This window comes from Pseudophryne corroboree, chromosome 4 (assembly GCF_028390025.1).
Source record: "Pseudophryne corroboree isolate aPseCor3 chromosome 4, aPseCor3.hap2, whole genome shotgun sequence".
NCBI classification, from domain to species: domain Eukaryota; kingdom Metazoa; phylum Chordata; class Amphibia; order Anura; family Myobatrachidae; genus Pseudophryne; species Pseudophryne corroboree.
In genome coordinates this window covers 436971581-436992230 of record NC_086447.1, presented here as the reverse complement: position 1 = coordinate 436992230, position 20650 = coordinate 436971581, and the positions used below count along the sequence as shown (strand labels likewise).

General features: G+C 46.7%; 1 protein-coding gene across 1 annotated transcript in view; it reads left to right on the top strand.

The window, feature by feature from the left end:
* Positions 1–20650, top strand: part of SNAP91 (synaptosome associated protein 91) — a 346885-nt gene that overhangs the window by 189560 nt on the left and 136675 nt on the right. Inside the window, exons 13-15 of the mRNA XM_063916907.1 lie at positions 609–630; positions 1899–2008; positions 15240–15340. Coding sequence (XP_063772977.1) covers positions 609–630; positions 1899–2008; positions 15240–15340 — 233 coding nt within the window. The remainder of the gene's footprint in view (positions 1–608; positions 631–1898; positions 2009–15239; positions 15341–20650) is intronic.

Genomic DNA, 20650 nt, shown 5'->3' with positions numbered 1-20650 from the left:
TTGACCTGTATGGTAAAAATTCTTTGCCCCCATTCATGCCTTTTCCTGCCACATCTCTAGATAATGTTCCTCGTGCTTTTAGTTGCATCCTCTTTAGGGTTGCAGATGGTGTATCAGTTACTGCCTCTATCACCTCACCAATTTTCTACATATACTATAGGTGTAAAAGTGATCTGATGTTTACCATGCACTGGCGTATCTATAATGGGTGCAGTGTGTAAGGTGCACATGGCCCCTGGGTCCACAGTGGCCTACACCGCACACCCTGCAACCATTTTTTTCAATACTTTCCTCTCCGGAGTCCCATGACAGTGACTCTGAGCACTAGGTGGTGCACAGGTCTCTGCAAATCTGGTGTTTTGTCCATTGTCCCACCTTTTTTGCGCATGCACAGTAGGGAAAACTGCTGTGAATATGGCCACCACGCCATTTTCTGGTAGACCTGCACACCACCTAGTGCTCAGAGTCACTATTACTGCCGCTAATCTTCCTGCTAGAGGGGAGGGGGCCCGGACAGAGACTGCACACTGACCCTCTCTTCTCTTAATGTCACTGTTACCATACATTATAAAATATAATTGTTAACTGAACTTTCTTTGTGATTTCAGTTCAGGATCTCCACTGGGCAAGGTAAATGATACATGATGTGATGTGTGGCTTACACAGTATTAATAATGCATTGTGCATACTTCCTTTTCGGGAAGTTCCTTTTTAAGGTTGTGTTTTATTGATCTTTATCTTTCACTTAAATGGACCACACTTATATATGAGAAGGATATCCATCTAAGTGTGCTTATGCAATTAGGCAAACCCCTTATTGACCTGCTTTTTAGTATCTTTGATGTGTGCTTTGAATGAAAATAACATATTTACTCAGGAGCATATTTATTAATACAGCATAAAGCCCTGTGCATGGCTCGGTCATATTCTTCATGAGGAAACCTATGTAACAAGCATTGTGGTGGAACATGTACCATTGCAAGATTTGCTATATTAATGACCTCTTAACAGGCTGATAATAGAAAAATATGAATGGAAAATTTGTTATCTCTCTGAGTAAAGTAATTTTTTCTGTATTTTGAGGCAGGTAATTTGGGCAGAAAAACCTAATAAAGATGATAAACCGGCGGGTGCACCACAATATCAAATCTGAAATTAGAATGAATATAGGCCCACAGAAGTCACTCATGGGACTGTCAGTGATGCTTGTCCAGGACTCAGTAATGTTTCCAGTGTACGAAAACTTTCTCAAGCTACATGTAACTTGGGAAAGGAGTCTGATACTCTGAAACTTTGCTGCTGCTGAGTCCTAACACATGCCTATGAAATGTAAAAAGAACTGTGCAAACATGGCGAGAACATAGAAACTGAACAATTAGTGCCCTGGTTGGAATCAAACTCCTACTGCCTAATGATTGGTGACCATCTCGCAGGAGACCCATTGGCAGTCCAGCTCTGTGTCTGTGCACCATTTGTGAATCCTACACCATAACCTGTGTCAGTGCATAGTATGAGCATTTACCTTTAACAGATGTATTTAGAATACAGTTGTAAGAAGCAATTTATGTTAAGTCTGTACATTGGTTCATTTTTTATTTTAGTATTAATCGCACGTCCCATTTTCATATTGTTCAATTTCTTTCATAAGCAGTCCACACAGGCAATTTTTTCCATATTCCTCTTTAATTCATTTGTGCTTAATCTCTAGCTCACTGGCTGGCTGTGACATGTCGCCTTTGATTTTAGTGATAGTTGCCCATAGTAGGGCATAATAGTACAATATTGGAAGGCATGTTATAGATTCCACTTCACTCTAAAGGGACACAGATGACAAGAATTCCTCATGTGGAAGAACCATCTTTCTACAATTATGTAAAATGTGCTTTTGTGTTTCTCAGTCTTCCCCTGCTACTACGGTTACATCTCCAAACACTACCCCATCAAAGAGTGTAGATACCTCTCCACCTGTCGACCTTTTTACAACTGCAAGTGCAGCATCTGCCATATGGTGAGTCTTCTCAAAACTGTCTTTGCCACTATGTCCTGGTGCTTTGTGACCATGATACAAAAGTTTATTTTTGTTTTTTCACTATTTTTGTATGGAATGTAAATCTTAAATACAAAGCTTTAAAAAAATAAATAACATTTCTCTGGCTGGGTCCACAGGTTATCCACAGGATAACATTGGGATATGCCGGAGCGACAACGGAAATGGCACCAAACGGTCACGAGCTGTCTGGCATCCCAGGATGCATCGGGGCTTCACCATATAATCCCGCCCACTGACTCGGAGAAATTAGTTTTTTTTGTTTGGTGCGGCAGGAGCCGGACCATGGTCACAGGGCTGCTATTAATAGCAGACTGAAGCTTTTATTATTTTATTTTTATAGTCTTACTATGTTTTTGAGTGACTTTTCTTAACAGCGTCTTAAACGCATATTAAAAAGAGTTGCTCCAACAACTCCCCACTGGGTCGCAACAACGCTTACCTTCGCGGTACGGTGCTGTCTCGACTGGCGTCTGTGTCGGATGTTCTAGCAGGTCCAGCAGACGTAACCAGGCTGTGGCCGGAGCATGGGGGGGAAGGTAAGTCTATGGATTTCATCTTACTAGGGGGTCCGGACACAGCTGCACTGCTTTTGGTGGAGACTACAAACAGTGTGTTGATGCGCCGAACACTCTCAGGTGCGACAGCGCTACGCTCTAGGGATCATAGACACCAGGACTAGGTTGAGGCCGCGATCCTTAAAGTTTAAGTCAACGGGGGGAATAAGACGCTCTCCTGGCCGCCCCTCCCCCAAGTTCATGACCAGTTTCCGCGCGTCTCCCGTCCATGAACTGAATGACCTCACTTCCGTTTCAGACGCTACCACGAGGGTACTCTGTCGCAGCTTAGACGCCGCAGTTGTGTACACTAGAGATTGCCGGACCGAGTCGCAGGCCTTAGCGTCTGCATACACGTGGCATTTCGCTGAGCGTCCGTGTCCGTTAGTGAGCGTCCGTGTCTTGCATCACTTATCAGAACGGCAGTGTACACCAGTAGCGTCTGAATCCACTCAGCGTCTTGCGAGCGTATTTGTTGGATATGGAAGTGTGGTGAGTCTCCCTGTATCCCGCTCTATGGAGGAAGGGCTATACAGTACTAAAAATTCTCTCTACTTGTTAGTATGAATTGTTAATTTTAGTACATATTGCATATGAGACCTGTATATTACTGTTGTTTTTGCATGTTATGTTTAAAAAAAAAACAGTTAAAAACAGAAATACAATTTCTCTAACGTCCTAGTGGATGCTGGGGACTCCGTCAGGACCATGGGGATTAGCGGCTCCGCAGGAGACAGGGCACAAAAAGTAAGCTTTTAGGATCACATGGTGTGTACTGGCTCCTCCCCCTATGACCCTCCTCCAAGCCTCAGTTAGGTTTTTGTGCCCGTCCGAGCAGGGTGCAATCTAGGTGGCTCTCATAAAGAGCTGCTTAGAAAAAGTTTTTTTAGGTTTCTTATTTTCAGTGAGTCCTGCTGGCAACAGGCTCACTGCTACGAGGGACTTAGGGGAGAGAAGTGAACTCACCTGCGTGCAGGATGGATTTGCTTCTTAGGCTACTGGACACCATTAGCTCCAGAGGGATCGAACACAGGCCCAGCCATGGAGTCCGGTCCCGGAGCCGTGCCGCCGACCCCCCTTGCAGATGCCGAAGTTGAAGAGGTCCGGAAACAGGCGGCAGAAGACTTTCAGTCTTCATAAGGTAGCGCACAGCACTGCAGCTGTGCGCCATTGTTGTCGGCACACTTCACACCAGCGGTCACTGAGGGTGCAGGGCGCTGGGGGGGGCGCCCTGGGCAGCAATGTATAATACCTTTTTCTATGGCTAAAATACATCACATATAGCCCTTGAGGCTATATGGATGTATTTAACCCCTGCCATATATCGCAAACTCCGGGAGAAGAGCCCGCCGTTTTAGGGGGCGGGGCCTATTCTCCTCAGCACACAGCGCCATTTTCCTGCTCAGCTCCGCTGTGAGGAAGGCTCCCAGGACTCTCCCCTGCACTGCACTACAGAAACAGGGTAAAACAGAGAAGGGGGGCATATTTTGGCGATATTTTTATATATTAAGCGCATATAACAGAAACAACACCTTTTAGGGTTGTTTATATACATTTTTATAGCGCTTTGGTGTGTGCTGGCAAACTCTCCCTCTGTCTCCCCAAAGGGCTAGTGGGGTCCTGTCTTCGATAAGAGCATTCCCTGTGTGTCTGCTGTGTGTCGGTACGTGTGTGTCGACATGTATGAGGACGATGTTGGTGTGGAGGCGGAGCAATTGCCGGTAATGGTGATGTCACCCCCTAGGGAGTCGACACCGGAATGGATGGCTTTAATTATGGAATTACGTGATAATGTTAGCACGCTGCAAAAGTCAGTTGACGACATGAGACGGCCGGAAAACCAGTTAGTACCTGTCCAGGCGTCTCAGGCACCGTCAGGGGCTGTAAAACGTCCCTTACCTCAGTCAGTCGACACAGGTACCGACACAGATGAATCTAGTGTCGACGGTGAAGAAATAAACGTATTTTCCAATAGGGCCACACGTTATATGATCACGGCAATGAAGGAGGCTTTGCATATCTCTGATACTGCAGGTACCTCAAAGGGGGGTATTATGTGGGGTATGAAAAAACTACCTGTAGCTTTTCCAGAATCAGAGGAATTGAATGACGTGTGTGATGAAGCGTGGGTTAACCCCGATAGAAAACTGCTAATTTCAAAGAAGTTATTGGCATTATACCCTTTCCCACCACAGGTTAGGGCGCGCTGGGAAACACCCCCTAGGGTGGATAAGGCGCTCACACGCTTATCAAAACAAGTGGCGTTACCGTCTCCTGATACGGCCGCCCTCAAGGATCCAGCTGATAGGAGGCTGGAAACTACCCTGAAGAGTATATACACACATACTGGTGTTATACTGCGACCAGCAATAGCCTCAGCCTGGATGTGCAGTGCTGGGGTGGTGTGGTCGGATTCCCTGACTGAAAATATTGATACCCTGGATAGGGACAGTATTTTATTGACTAAAGAGCAATTAAAGGATGCTTTTCTTTATATGCGAGATGCTCAGAGGGATATTTGCACTCTGGCATCGAGAGTAAGTGCGATGTCCATATCTGCCAGAAGAAGTTTATGGACGCGACAGTGGTCAGGTGATGCGGATTCCAAACGGCATATGGAAGTATTGCCGTATAAAGGAGAGGAATTATTTGGGGTCGGTCTATCGGATCTGGTGGCTACGGCAACAGCCGGAAAATCCACTTTTTTACCTCAGGTCACCTCCCAACAGAAAAAGACACCGTCTTTTCAGCCGCAGTCCTTTCGTTCCTATAAGAACAAGCGAGCAAAAGGACAGTCATATTTGCCCAGAGGCAAAGGAAGGGGTAAGAGGTTGCAGCAAGCAACTACTTCCCACGAACAGAAGCCCTCCCCGGTTTCTACAAAGCCCTCAGCATGACGCTGGGGCTGTGCAAGCGGACTCAGGGGCGGTGGGGGGTCGACTAAAGATTTTCAGCACACAGTGGGCGCGCTCACAGGTGGACCCTTGGATCCTGCAGGTAGTATCTCAGGGTTACAAGTTGGAATTCGATAAGTCTCCCCCTCGCCGGTTCCTAAAGTCTGCTTTACCAACGTCTCCCTCAGAAAGGGCGACGGTATTGGAAGCCATTCACAAGCTGTATTCTCAGCAGGTGATAGTCAAGGTACCCCTCCTACAACAGGGAAAGGGGTATTATTCCACACTATTTGTGGTACCGAAGCCAGACGGTTCGGTAAGACCTATTCTAAATCTGAAATCCTTGAACCTGTACATACAGAAATTCAAGTTCAAGATGGAGTCACTCAGAGCAGTGATAGCGAATCTGGAAGAAGGGGACTTCATGGTGTCCCTGGACATAAAAGATGCTTATCTGCATGTCCCAATTTACCCTTCACACCAAGGGTATCTCAGGTTCGTGATACAAAACTGTCATTATCAGTTTCAAACGCTGCCGTTTGGTTTGTCCACGGCACCTCGGGTCTTTACCAAGGTAATGGCCGAAATGATGGTTCTTCTACGAAGAAAAGGCGTATTAATTATCCCTTACTTGGACGATCTCCTGATAAGGGCAAGGTCCAGAGAACAGCTGGAAGTCGGAGTAGCACTAACCCAAGTAGTGCTTCAACAACACGGGTGGATTCTGAATCTTCCAAAATCTCAATTGACCCCGACGACACGTCTGCTGTTCCTGGGAATGATTCTGGACACTGTTCAGAAAAAGGTGTTTCTCCCGGAGGAGAAAGCAAGGGAGTTATCCGAACTTGTCAGGAACCTCCTAAAACCAGGAAATGTGTCAGTACATCAATGCACAAGAGTCCTGGGAAAGATGGTGGCTTCTTACGAAGCAATTCCATTCGGCAGATTCCACGCACGAATATTTCAGTGGGATCTGCTGGACAAATGGTCCGGATCGCATCTGCATATGCATCAGCGGATAACACTGTCACCAAGAACAAGGGTGTCTCTTCTGTGGTGGTTGCAGAGTGCCCATCTGTTAGAGGGCCGCAGATTCGGCATACAGGACTGGGTCCTGGTGACTACGGATGCCAGCCTACGAGGCTGGGGAGCAGTCACACAGGGAAGAAACTTCCAGGGCGTGTGGTCAAACCTGGAGACGTCTCTTCACATAAATATACTGGAGCTAAGAGCGATTTACAATGCTCTAAGCCTGGCAAAACTGCTGCTTCAGGGTCAGCCGGTGTTGATCCAGTCGGACAACGTCACGGCAGTCGCCCACGTAAACAGACAGGGCGGCACGAGAAGCAGAAGAGCAATGACAGAAGCTGCAAGGATTCTTCGCTGGGGGGAAAATCATGTCATAGCACTGTCAGCAGTGTTCATTCCGGGAGTGGACAACTGGGAAGCAGACTTCCTCAGCAGACACGACCTCCACCCGGGAGAGTGGGGACTTCATCCAGAAGTCTTCCACATGATTGTGAACCGTTGGGAAAAACCAAAGGTGGACATGATGGCGTCCCGCCTCAACAAGAAACTGGACAGATATTGCGCCAGGTCAAGAGACCCTCAGGCAATAGCTGTGGACGCTCTGGTAACACCGTGGGTGTACCAGTCCGTGTATGTGTTTCCTCCTCTGCCTCTCATACCAAAGGTACTGAGAATTATACGGCTACGGGGAGTAAGAACAATACTCGTGGCTCCGGATTGGCCGAGAAGGACTTGGTACCCGGAACTTCAAGAGATGCTCACGGAAGAGCCGTGGCCTCTACCGTTAAGAAGGGATCTGCTTCAGCAGGGACCTTGTATGTTCCAAGACTTACCGCGACTGCGTTTGACGGCATGGCGGTTGAACGCCGGATTCTAAAAGAAAAGGGCATTCCAGAGGAAGTTATTCCTACCTTGATTAAAGCCAGGAAGGAAGTGACCGCACAACATTATCACCGCATTTGGAGAAAATATGTTGCGTGGTGTGAGGCCAAGAAGGCCCCAACGGAGGAATTTCAATTGGGTCGATTCCTACATTTCCTGCAGGCAGGATTGTCTATGGGCCTCAAATTGGGGTCTATTAAGGTTCAAATTTCGGCCTTATCGATTTTCTTCCAGAAAGAATTGGCTTCAGTGCCTGAAGTACAAACCTTTGTCAAAGGTGTACTACATATACAGCCCCCGATTGTGCCTCCAGTGGCACCGTGGGATCTCAACGTAGTTTTGGATTTTCTCAAATTCAATTGGTTTGAGCCGCTCAAATCGGTAGATTTGAAGTATCTTACATGGAAAGTAACCATGCTACTGGCCCTGGCTTCAGCCAGGAGAGTATCAGAGTTGGCGGCTTTATCGTACAAAAGCCCATATCTGATTTTCCATTCGAACAGGGCAGAACTGCGGACGCGTCCTCAGTTTCTGCCTAAGGTGGTTTCGGCTTTTCACTTGAACCAGCCTATTGTGGTGCCTGCGGCTACTAGCGACTTGGAGGACTCCAAGTTGCTGGACGTTGTCAGAGCATTGAAAATACATATTTCAAGGACGGCTGGAGTCAGAAAATCTGACTCGCTGTTTATCCTGTATGCACCCAACAAGATGGGTGCTCCTGCGTCTAAGCAGACGATTGCTCGTTGGATCTGTAGCACAATCCAACTTGCACATTCTGTGGCAGGCCTGCCACAGCCTAAATCTGTAAATGCCCACTCCACAAGGAAGGTGGGCTCATCTTGGGCGGCTGCCCGAGGGGTCTCGGCATTACAACTTTGCCGAGCAGCTACGTGGTCAGGGGAGAACACGTTTGTAAAATTTTACAAATTTGATACTCTGGCTAAGGAGGACCTGGAGTTCTCTCATTCGGTGCTGCAGAGTCATCCGCACTCTCCCGCCCGTTTGGGAGCTTTGGTATAATCCCCATGGTCCTGACGGAGTCCCCAGCATCCACTAGGACGTTAGAGAAAATAAGAATTTACTTACCGATAATTCTATTTCTCATAGTCCGTAGTGGATGCTGGGCGCCCATCCCAAGTGCGGATTGTCTGCAATACTTGTACATAGTTATTGTTACAAAAATCGGGTTATTATTGTTGTGAGCCATCTTTTCAGAGGCTTCTTCGTTGTTATCATACTGTTAACTGGGTTCAAATCACAAGTTGTACGGTGTGATTGGTGTGGCTGGTATGAGTCTTACCCGGGATTCAAGATCCTTCCTTATTGTGTACGCTCGTCCGGGCACAGTACCTAACTGAGGCTTGGAGGAGGGTCATAGGGGGAGGAGCCAGTACACACCATGTGATCCTAAAAGCTTACTTTTTGTGCCCTGTCTCCTGCGGAGCCGCTAATCCCCATGGTCCTGACGGAGTCCCCAGCATCCACTACGGACTATGAGAAATAGAATTATCGGTAAGTAAATTCTTATTTTTCCTACTTACTTGTAAGTTGTTATGGAGGTTGTATTCTCATATGACAATGTTTAATGCTTTAACATGTGACTGACTGCTAGTATGTGTGCTGACTTTTTTATGTCGTCAGTCCTGTTCTGAACCTCCATTCAGATGCACGGTTGTGGTCAGATTGATCTCACTTCTATATATCTATATATAGGTGATTTTCAGTCACAAATTGTGTAGTCATAAACAGAATATTACCAATGTCTGTGAGCGGCAAAAGTGATGAGGAAAATGTATCAGGCACTCCTACATCCCTAACATGTTTGTCTTGTAAAACAGGGTTAATTTGGTATAGGCCAGTTGGTCACTTATGAGGGGTTGTGTGCGAACTGTTTTGCTTTTCAGCAAAGTAAAAAACAGGAATTGGTTCAACAACCAGCAGAGCCACCATGGAGTATGTTCGCACAGAATTTGTCTTCAATAGCGGACAGGTTAACTCCGGCAGCACCACCCCAGGGGATAGGTTACACTATTAACCCATACATGCAGGTCCCTTCCTACGGTTTGGTTCCAGTAGCCTCTACAAGTAACCAAGGGACAGGTAAGACTAAGACAGATGCGTCTATGTGGCAGACTACACAAGATGATACAACAGATGATGATACAGTATATTCAAATACTCCGTATGATGATCAGTCACAGAGTTTTAGTTCAGAGGATGTAGCTGAACTTATTGATGCTATGAAGGCTATTCTCTCTTTGGCGGAATCAGCCAAAACAGTGTAAAAATCTAAAGCACCTGTGTTTAAACGAACAAAGACAGTTAAAACTGATTTCCCAGCCTCAGAGGATCTGACGGAAATGATGGGTGAATCTTGGGCGACGCCCAGTAAAAAGTATAAGATTCCGAAAAAATGGGACTCTTATTATCCATTTCCAGCTGCGGATTTTTCGAAAAGAGAAGTTCCTCCCAAAGTACTGTAGATGCACATGTACTGCGACTTGTGCATAAATCTGCTTTACCACTTTCATCTACCTCACTAAATGATGTCACAGACAGAAGGGTAGATAGCGTCTTGAAAAATATATTTTCTCTCTCAGGAGCAGTGATAAGACCTGCTATGGCTTCGGCCTGGATAGCAAAGGCAATGGGCGAATGGATAGAGGAACTAGAGAATGGCCTCTCTCCTCCTCCTAATAGGGAGCAAGAGTATAATTTAAGCCGTTTAAGACAAGCTGCCCAATATTTGGAAGAAGCAGCAATTGATATGGGTACGATTGCTTCTAAAGCATCAGCCTTGACAGTAGCCGCTCGTTGAGCAGTTTGGCTACGTACTTGGAAAGCAGATGCTGAATCCAAGAAAGAATTGGAAGCATTGCCTTTCATTGGTAATATATTGTTTGGAAAACAATTGTCTGCTATTCTAGAATCGGAAGCTGAATCGAAGAAGGTCAGATTTCCGGCTAGTTATAACCCTAAGACTAAGGGTTCAAAGTTTCGGCCATTTCGATGTCAAGGCAAAGCAAAAGCTAAAGAGGAGTCTAAGCAACCCCAGTCCAATAGATCGGCCAGGGGTAGGAAGCAATGGGCTAGTAGAAAGCCAGCTTCCAAGCCTGAACAGAAACCATCAGCCTGAAGAGACGGGCCTCCACCTGGAGGACTCCAGGGTTGAGGGCCGACTCCTTCATTTTGCACACATATAGCAACAGTCGACAACAGATGCTTGGGTGCAGAAGGTAGTATCTCAGGGGTATGGGTTCCCATTCAGGAGGCAGCCTCCTCAAAGATTTTTTTGCACCAGCCCGTCTCGTATAGAGTCGAAGACCAATGCCCTGCAAGAAGCAGTCCAAAAATTACTGCAGTCAGGTGTGAGTGTCCCAGTACCTCCATCACAAAGGGGACAGGGTTTTTACTCCAATCTATTTCTGATTCAGAAGCCAAATGGGTCATTCCGACCATTTCTCAATCTTAAAATGTTAAACAAATACATTTGGATTCCAAGGTTCCACATGGAGACATTATGCTCCATAATGTTGGCTATGGAACCGGGAGATTACATGGTATCTCTGGATATACAGGATGCTTACCTACATGTGCCTATAGCACGGTCTCATCAGTGTTACCTCAGGTTTGCCATCCTCCAGGAACATTTTCATTTCCAAGCCTTGCCCTTCGGGCTAGCAACAGCACCCAGGGTGTTGACCAAAATCATGGTGGTTATGGCAGCTTATCTCCACAAGCAGGGGATAAGAATATTCCCATACCTAGACGACCTGTTAATCCTAGCACATTCGCAGGAGTTTCTTTTGAGCCATCTTCAGACAGTAGTTTGTTTACAGAGACATGGGTGGCTCATAAATTGGGAAAAGTTGTCTCTGAATCCGTCACAGCGGATGGTACATTTGGGAGCCATATTGGATTCAGGACTACAGAAAGTTTTCTTACCAGAGAAAAAGATAGTCAAGGTGCAGGTCATGACTCAGGAAGCGTTGCACACTCAGACAATTTCAGTCCATGCAGCAATGCGACTGTTGGGTCTGATGGTATCAACCTTTGACATGGTGGAATATGCGCAATTCCACTCCAGACCATTACAGCACCTTATTCTGACCAAATGGAACGGAAATCATCAGACGATAAAAAAGCAGATGATGATAAAGTTTCCAGTAAACGTAAAAAGGTCTCTAGCGTGGTGGCTACAGACAGAACATTTAAACAAGGGGAGACCCTTTTGGATAAAAGAATGGCAAATTCTGCCAACAGATGCCAGTCTTCAAGGCTGGGGAGCGGTACTCGAAAGCCTTTGGTTCCAGGGAAAATGGTCCATAAGGGAAAGTCGCCTGCCAATAAATCTGTTGCAAATGAGGGCCATTTATATGGCTCTAGTTCAGGCAAAGGACAGTCTGCAAGGAAGATCGGTCCAGATTCGCTCAGACAATGCGACAGCAGTAGCGTACCTCAATCATCAGGGAGGAACTCACAGCAAGAGACTGATGGAGGAAGTAGCTCCCATACTAAGATGGGCAGAACTCCATCTTCCAGCATTGTCAGCAGTGTTTGTCCCAGGTGTACTGAACTGGGAAGCGGATTTTCTCAGTCGACACACCATTAAGGAAACCGAATGGGCATTACACCCAGAAGTGTTTCAGATGATAGTGAACCAGAAATAGATCTCATGGCGTCTCGTCTAAACAACAAAGTTCCGAGGTACGGATCAAGAACAAAGGATACCGGAGCGGTCCTTGTAGACGCACTGTCAGTTAATTGGAAATTTCATCTGGCGTATCTGTTCCCGCCAATATCTCTGTTACCCAGAGTAGTGAGAAAAATAAAGCAAGCAAAGGGAGCAATAATTCTAATAGCTCCAGCTTGGCCAAGAAGGCATTGGTACACAGATCTACGGAGAATGTCCGTGGAAACACCAATACTGCTCCCTCAACGTCCAGATCTGCTAATGCAGGGTCCTTGTTGTCACAGCCATCTGGATCGTCTGTCTTTGACGGCGTGGCTGTTGAAACCTCTATCTTAGAAGCTAGAGGATTTTCAAAACAAGTAATTAAAATTATGCTTAGAGCAAGAAAGCCGCCTTCAGCTCGTGTTTATCATCGAATATGGCAAGCCTATATTCATTGGTGTAGTGAAAAAAGTTTGAATCCAAGATCTTTTAAAGTATCCAGGATTTTGGATTTCCTTCAAGCAGGATTGGATAAGGGTTTGAAAGTAGCTTCCTTGAGAGTTCAAGTATCAGCGTTAACTGTATGGTTTCAGCGAAAGATTGCTGATTTACAGGATGTGCGTACTTTCTTTCAGGGAGTAGTACACATTCAGCCTCCATTTGTTCCTCCTGCAGCTCCCTGGGATTTGAATCTAGTTCTTAAATTCCTTCAGGGACCTCCGTTCGAACCACTTAAGAGAGCAGATCTTAAATGGTTAACGGCTAAAGTACTCTTTCTGCTGGCAATGGCCTCAGCTAGAAGAGTATCAGATTTAGGAGCGCTGTCGTGTAAGTCTCCTTTCCTAAGTTTTTTTTCCAGATAAAGCAGTTCTCAGAACTAGATCTGGTTATCTTCCGAAGGTGGTTTCAAAGTTTCACCTTAAAGAAGAGATTGTAGTCCCAGCTTTTCAGGTATCGGGACTTTCTGAGGGAGAAGCGTCGCTGGACGTAGTCCGAGCATTAAGAATCTACATAGATCGTACTAGTGCCATCAGAAAAACAGATTCTATCTTCATGCTCTATGGATTTCATAGAAGAGGATGGCCTGCTAGCAAACAGACGCTGGCAAGATGGCTCCGATTGGTAATATCAGAAGCTTATTCTCTTGCAGATCTCCCTACTCCGGCCAATGTCTCTGCTCACTCTACACGTAAGGTAGGTCCTTCATGGGCAGCACAACAGGGTGCTTCAGCAGAACAGATTTGTAAGGCAGCCACATGGTCTTCCATAAACACATTCATCAGACATTATGCCTTGGATACTTTTGCCTCTCATGACGCAGACTTCGGGCGAAAGGTCCTCCTGTGTAATCAGGAGCGTCCCCACCACTAAAACTGGCTTTGGGGATCCCAATGTTATCCTGTGGATAACCTGTGGACCCAGCCAGAGAAATAGACGTTATGGTAAGAACTTACCGTTGATAATGTGATTTCTCTTATGTCCACAGGTATCCACAGGGGTCCCACCCTGACGCACCTGATTTGAGGATCTTGACAATCACTAAACCTCTTCCCTCTTGTATGGAAGGGTGTGCATGTGTGTTCTTATCGCCTAAATAGGTTTCTACCTGATGCTCGTGCCTAATCGCTGTGGAAAGAACTGATTTGACTGAGTCAGTGGGCGGGATTATATGGTGAAGCCCCGATGCATCCTGGGAGGCCAGAAAGCTTGTGACCGTTTGGTGCCATTTCCGCTGTCGCTCCGGCATATCCCAATGTTATCCTGTGGATACCTGTGGACATAAGAGAAATCACGTTATCAACGGTAAGTTCTTACCATAACGTATATTTGACGTATGCTGCTTTATTACACGTATTTGGGGCTATCCTTTAGATTGTAAGCTCTCACGAGCAGGGTCCTCTTCCCTCATGTGCTTATCATTTGTCTTACTTTAATAATCTTCAACTGTACCACATCCAGCAGTCTTCTGCCACCTGATACTTATTCCAGTGTTATCTGCTGATGTAACTATGTTTATTTACCCTGTACTTGTCCTATACTGTCATCAACTGTAAGTTGCTGTTTTCCTGTTTGATTATTTATGTACTCTGTAATTGGGCGCTGCGGAACCCTTGTGGCGCCATATAAATTAAGGATAATAATATAATATCAGTCTTGTCTACCTGTTTGACCTCTGGTAATTGTATATTAATAAAGGTGTCCTAGCATATGCCAGGTCCCTCAGTGTCTACCCCCTGTCCCATCCTTTGCTCTGTTCTGGCTGTCCCCTCTGCCTGCTTCTCTGCCCCCTGTTCTGCCATCTGGTAATTAATGTCCTGCCGACCGCTTTGTATTGTCAGCAATTTGCTGCTTAGCCCCTTCCTCTACCTCTGTCTTGCTCCGCCCTGCTACCTGCCTCCCGCGGCTGCATACATTCTTTACCTCTCGGTGGGTTTTCTTCCCATGCTGCTGTCTGTCCTGTCTTCCTCACAGTGGAAGCTGTTGGACAGGCAGAGCGTGCCCCTGCTCCCACTGCACATACATGCTGTAGATGTGACAGATCATATGACAGGACAAATTTATGTATATATATATATATATATGTGTGTGTGTGTATGTATATGTGTGTGTGTGTATGTATGTATGTATGTATATATATATATATATATATATATATATATATATATATATATATATATATGAGTGTTTCTTAGTCCAAAAGCGATGTCAGCAACCTGCCTGAAATAGCGTCGCTAATGGAATTCCAACATTTATAATGTTTAGTTTGGATTGTGCGCACACATTTCTGGCTTTATCCTTTTATATACTGTACATTATATACAGTAGGCCATAAAATGTGAAAGATGAATGATGAAATAAAGGTATTAATTACGTAGATCTGGCAATTTGCCTGAACTATCACCTGTTTTATTGATTACGTTTCTACCATTGATCACTTTGCTCTGATACAACCCTTCTGAAAAATATACTGTAAGTGCGGTTTTCTTGTTTGCTCATTTTATTATATACTGTGTAATGGGCGCTGCGGATCCCTTGTGGTGCCATATAAATAAAGGATGATGATGATGATGATGATAATAAAGGACTATAAAATATTTATTTTTTTCTTATTTGTTTCATCCTAACGCCGTTTGATATGCCTTTCTTTTATGCAGTTCAACTAAACCTTCCAGTGATCTCCTGGATCTGCAGCCAGACTTCACCTCATCTGGTCAGTCTGCTCCTGCTGCTCCTGCAGGAGCAAGTGCATGGGGAGGTAAATTAAACACATCTAAACTGTTTTCTTTGCTGTCAGATGGGGTAAAAAGGTTTTCAGTATTCACTAAATGCTTATGTTGTACCTTACAATACCTAAATGTAGTTTTCTCTAACGTCCTAAGTGGATGCTGGGGACTCCGTAAGGACCATGGGGAATAGCGGCTCCGCAGGAGACTGGGCACATCTAAAGAAAGCTTTAGGACTATCTGGTGTGCACTGGCTCCTCCCCCTATGACCCTCCTCCAAGCCTCAGTTAGATCTTTGTGCCCGAACGAGAAGGGTGCACACTAGGGGCTCTCCTGAGCTTCTTAGTGAAAGTTTTAGTTTAGGTTTGTTATTTTCAGTGAGACCTGCTGGCAACAGGCTCACTGCATCGAGGGACTAAGGGGAGAAGAAGCGAACTCACCTGCGTGCAGAGTGGATTGGGCTTCTTGGCTACTGGACATTAGCTCCAGAGGGACGATCACAGGTTCAGCCTGGATGGGTCCCGGAGCCGCGCCGCCGGCCCCCTTACAGAGCCAGAAGACAGAAGAGGTCCGGAAAATCGGCGGCAGAAGACGTCCTGTCTTCAACAAGGTAGCGCACCGCACTGCAGCTGTGCGCAATTGCTCTCAGCACACTTCACACTCCGGTCACTGAGGGTGCAGGGCGCTGGGGGGGGGGCGCCCTGAGACGCAATAAAAACACCTTGGATGGCAAAAAATGCATCACATATAGCTCCTGGGCTATATGGATGCATTTAACCCCTGCCAGAATACATAGAAAAACGGGAGATAAGGCCGCCGATAAGGGGGCGTAGCTTATCTCCTCAGCACACTGGCGCCATTTTCCCTCACAGCTCCGTTGGAGGGAAGCTCCCTGGCTCTCCCCTGCAGTCACTACACTACAGAAAGGGTTAAAAAAGAGAGGGGGGGCACTAATTACGCGCAGTATTAAAGATACTGCAGCTATAAGGGGAAAAACACTTATATAAGGTTATCCCTGTATATATATAGCGCTCTGGTGTGTGCTGGCAAACTCTCCCTCTGTCTCCCCAAAGGGCTAGTGGGGTCCTGTCCTCTATCAGAGCATTCCCTGTGTGTGTGCTGTATGTCGGTACGTTTGTGTCGACATGTATGAGGAGAAAAATGATGTGGAGACGGAGCAGATTGCCTGTAATAGTGATGTCACCCCCTAGGGGGTCGACACATGAGTGGATAAACTGTTGGAAGGAATACGTGACAGTGTCAGCTCTGTATAAAAGACAGTGGTTGACATGAGACAGCCGGCTACTCAGCTTGTGCCTGTCCAGACGTCTCATAGGCCGTCAGGGGCTCTAAAGCACCCGTTACCTCAGATGGCAGATAGACGCCGACACGGATACTGACTCCAGTGTCGACGGTGAAGAGATAAATGTGACTTCCAGTAGGGCCACACGTTACATGATTGAGGCAATGAAAAATGTTTTACACATTTCTGATAAAATAAAAGTACCACCAAAAAGGGGTATTATGTTCGGTGAGGAAAAACTACCTGTAGTTTTCCTGAATCTGAGAAATTAAATGAGGTGTGTGATGATGCGTGGTTTTTCCCCGATAACAACTGATGATTTCTAAAATGTTATTGGCATTATATCCTTTCCCGCCAGAGGTTAGGGTGCGTTGGGAAACACCCCCTAGGGTGGATAAAGCGCTCACACGCTTGTAAGGGCTCTACCCTCTCCTGAGATGGCCGCCCTTAAGGATCCTGCTGATAGAAAGCAGGAGGGTATCCTAAAATGTATTTACACACATACTGGTGTTATACTGCGACCAGCAATCGCCTCAGCCTGGATGTGCAGTGCTGGGTTGGCGTGTTCGGATTCCCTGACTGAAAATATTGATACCCTAGATAGGGACAGTATATTTTTGCCTATAGAGCATTTAAAAGATGCATTTCTATATATGCGTGATGCACAGCGGAATATTTGCCGACTGGCATCAAGTCTAAGTGCGTTGTCCATTTCTACCAGTAGAGGGTTATGGACACGTCAGTGGTCAGGTGATGCGTATTCCAAACGGCATTTGGAAATATTGCCTTATTAAGGGGAGGAGTTATTTGGGGTCGGTCTTTCAGACCTGGTGGCCACGGCAACAGCTGGGAAATCCACGTTTGTACCCCAGGTCGCCTCTCAACATGAGAAGACGCCGTATTATCAGGCGCAGTCTTTTCGTGGACAAGCGGGCAAAAGGTTCCTCATTTCTGCCCTGTGACAGAGGGAGAGGAAAAAGGCTGCAGAAATCAGCCAGTTCCCAGGAACAGAAACCCTCTCCCGCCTCTGCCAAGCCCTCAGTATGACGCTGGGGCTTTACAAGCAGAATCAGGCACGGTGGGGGGCACGGTGGGGGGCCCGTCTCAATGAATTTCAGCGCGCAGTGGGCTCACTCGCAAGTAGACCCCTGGATCCTTCAGGTGATATCTCAGGGGTACAAATTAGAATTCGAGACGTCTCCCCCTCGCCGTTTCCTAAAGTCGGCTTTACCGATGTCTCCTTCTGACAGGGAGACAGTTTTGGAAGCCATTCACAAGCTGTATTCCCAGCAGGTGATAATCAAGGTACCCCTCCTGCAACAGGGAACGGGGTATTATTCCACACTGTTGTGGTACCGAAGCCGGACGGCTCGGTGAGACCGATTCTAAATCTAAAATCTTTGAACACTTACATACAGAGGTTCAAATTCAAGATTGAGTCACTCAGAGCAGTGATTGCGAACCTGGAAGAAGGGGACTACATGATGTCTCGGGACATCAAGGATGCTTACCTTCAAGTCAAAATTTACCCTTCTCACCAAGGGTACCTCAGGTTTATGGTACAGAACTGTCACTATCAGTTCAGACGCTGCCGTATGGATGGTCCACGGCACCCCGGGTCTTTACCAAGGTAATGGCCGAAATGATGATATTCCTTCGAAGGAAGGGAATTTTAGTTATCCCTTACTTGGACGATTCCCTGATAAGGGTAAGATCCAGGGAACAGTTGGAGGTCGGTGTAGCACTATCTCAGGTAGTGTTGCGGCAGCACGATTGGATTCTCAATATTCCAAAATCGCAGCTGGTTCCGACGACTTGTCTTCTGTTCCTAGGGATGATTCTGGACACAGTCCAGAAAAAGGTGTTTCTCCCGGAGGAGAAAGCCAGGGAGTTATCCGAGCTAGTCAGGAACCTCCTAAAACCGAGCCATGTCTCAGTGCATCAATGCACAAGGGTTCTGGGTAAAATGGTGGCTTCCTACGAAGCAATCCCATTCGGCAGATTCCACGCAAGAACTTTCCAGTGGGACCTGCTGGACAAATGGTCCGGGTCGCATCTTCAGATGCATCAGCGGATAACCCTGTCACCAAGGACAAGGGTGTCCCTCCTGTGGTGGTTGCAGAGTACTCATCTTCTAGAGGGCCGCAGATTCGGCATTCAGGACTGGGTCCTGGTGACCACGGATGCCAGCCTGCGAGGCTGGGGAGCAGTCACACAGGGAAGGAATATCCAGGGCTTATGGTCAAGCCTGGAGACATCACTTCACATAAATATCCTGAAGCTAAGGGCCATTTACAATGCTCTAAGCTTAGCAAGACCTCTGCTTCAAGGTCAGCCGGTGTTGATCCAGTCGGACAACATCACGGCAGTCACCCACGTAAACAGACAGGGTGGCACAAGAAGCAGGAGGGCAATGGCAGAAGCTGCAAGGATTCTTCGCTGGGCGGAAAATCATGTGATAGCACTGTCAGCCGTATTCATTCCGGGAGTGGACAACTGGGAAGCAGACTTCCTCAGCACGACCTCCACCCGGGAGAGTGGGGACTTCACCCAGAAGTCTTCCACATGATTATAAACCGTTGGGAAAAACTCGACAGGTATTGCGCCAGGTCAAGGGACCCTCAGGCAATAGCTGTAGACGCTCTGGTAACACCGTGGGTGTACCAGTCAATGTATGTGTTCCCTCCTCTGCCTCTCATACCCAAGGTACTGAGATTGATAAGATGGAGAGGAGTAAGCACTATATTCGTGGCTCCGGATTGGCCAAGAAGGACTTGGTAACCGGAACTTCAAGAGATGCTCACGGAGGATCCGTGGCCTCTACCTCTAAGAAGGGACCTGCTCCAGCAAGGACCCTGTCTGTTCCAAGACTTACCGCGGCTGCGTTTGACGGCATGGCGGTTGAACGCCGGATCCTGAAGGAAAAAAGGCATTCCGGATGAAGTCATCCCTATCCTGATCAAAGCCAGGAAGGATGTAACCGCAAAACATTATCACCGCATTTGGCGAAAATATGTTGCGTGGTGCGAGGCCAGTAAGGCCCGACGGAGGAAATTCAACTGGGTCGATTCCTACATTTCCTGCAAACAGGAGTGTCTATGGGCCTGAAATTGGGGTCCATTAAGGTTCAAATTCGGCCCTGTCAATTTTCTTCCAAAAAGAACTAGCTTCAGTCCCTGAAGTTCAGACGTTTGTAAAAGGGGTACTGCATATACAGCCTCCTTTTGTGCCTCCAGTGGCACTTTGGGATCTCAATGTGGTTTTTGGGTTCCAAAAGTCACATTGGTTTGAACCACTTAAATCTGTGGAGTTAAAATATCTCACATGGAAAGTGGTCATGCTGTTGGCCCTGGCCTGGGCCAGGCGCGTGTCAGAATTGGCGGCTTTATCCTGTAAAAGCCCTTATCTGATTTTCCATTCGGACAGGGCGGAATTGAGGACTCGTCCTCAGTTTCTCCCTAAGGTGGTTTCAGCGTTTCACCTGAACCAACCTATTGTGGTGCCTGCGGCTACTAGGGACTTGGAGGACTCCAAGTTGCTAGACGTTGTCAGGGCCCTGAAAATATATGTTTCCAGGACGGCTGGAGTCAGGAAATCTGACTCGCTGTTTATCCTGTATGCACCCAACAAGCTGGGTGCTCCTGCTTCTAAGCAGACTATTGCTCGTTGGATTTGTAGTACAATTCAGCTTGCACATTCTGTGGCAGGCCTGCCACAGCCAAAAATCTGTAAATGCCCACTCCACAAGGAAGGTGGGCTCATCTTGGGCGGCTGCCCGAGGGGTCTCGGCTTTACAACTTTGCCGAGCAGCTACTTGGTCAGGAGCAAATACGTTTGTAAAATTCTACAAAATTGATACCCTGGCTGAGGAGGACCTGGAGTTCTCTCATTTGGTGCTGCAGAGTCATCCGCACTCTCCCGCCCGTTTGGGAGCTTTGGTATAATCCCCATGGTCCTTACGGAGTCCCCAGCATCCACTTAGGACGTTAGAGAAAATAAGAATTTACTTACCGATAATTCTATTTCTCGTAGTCCGTAG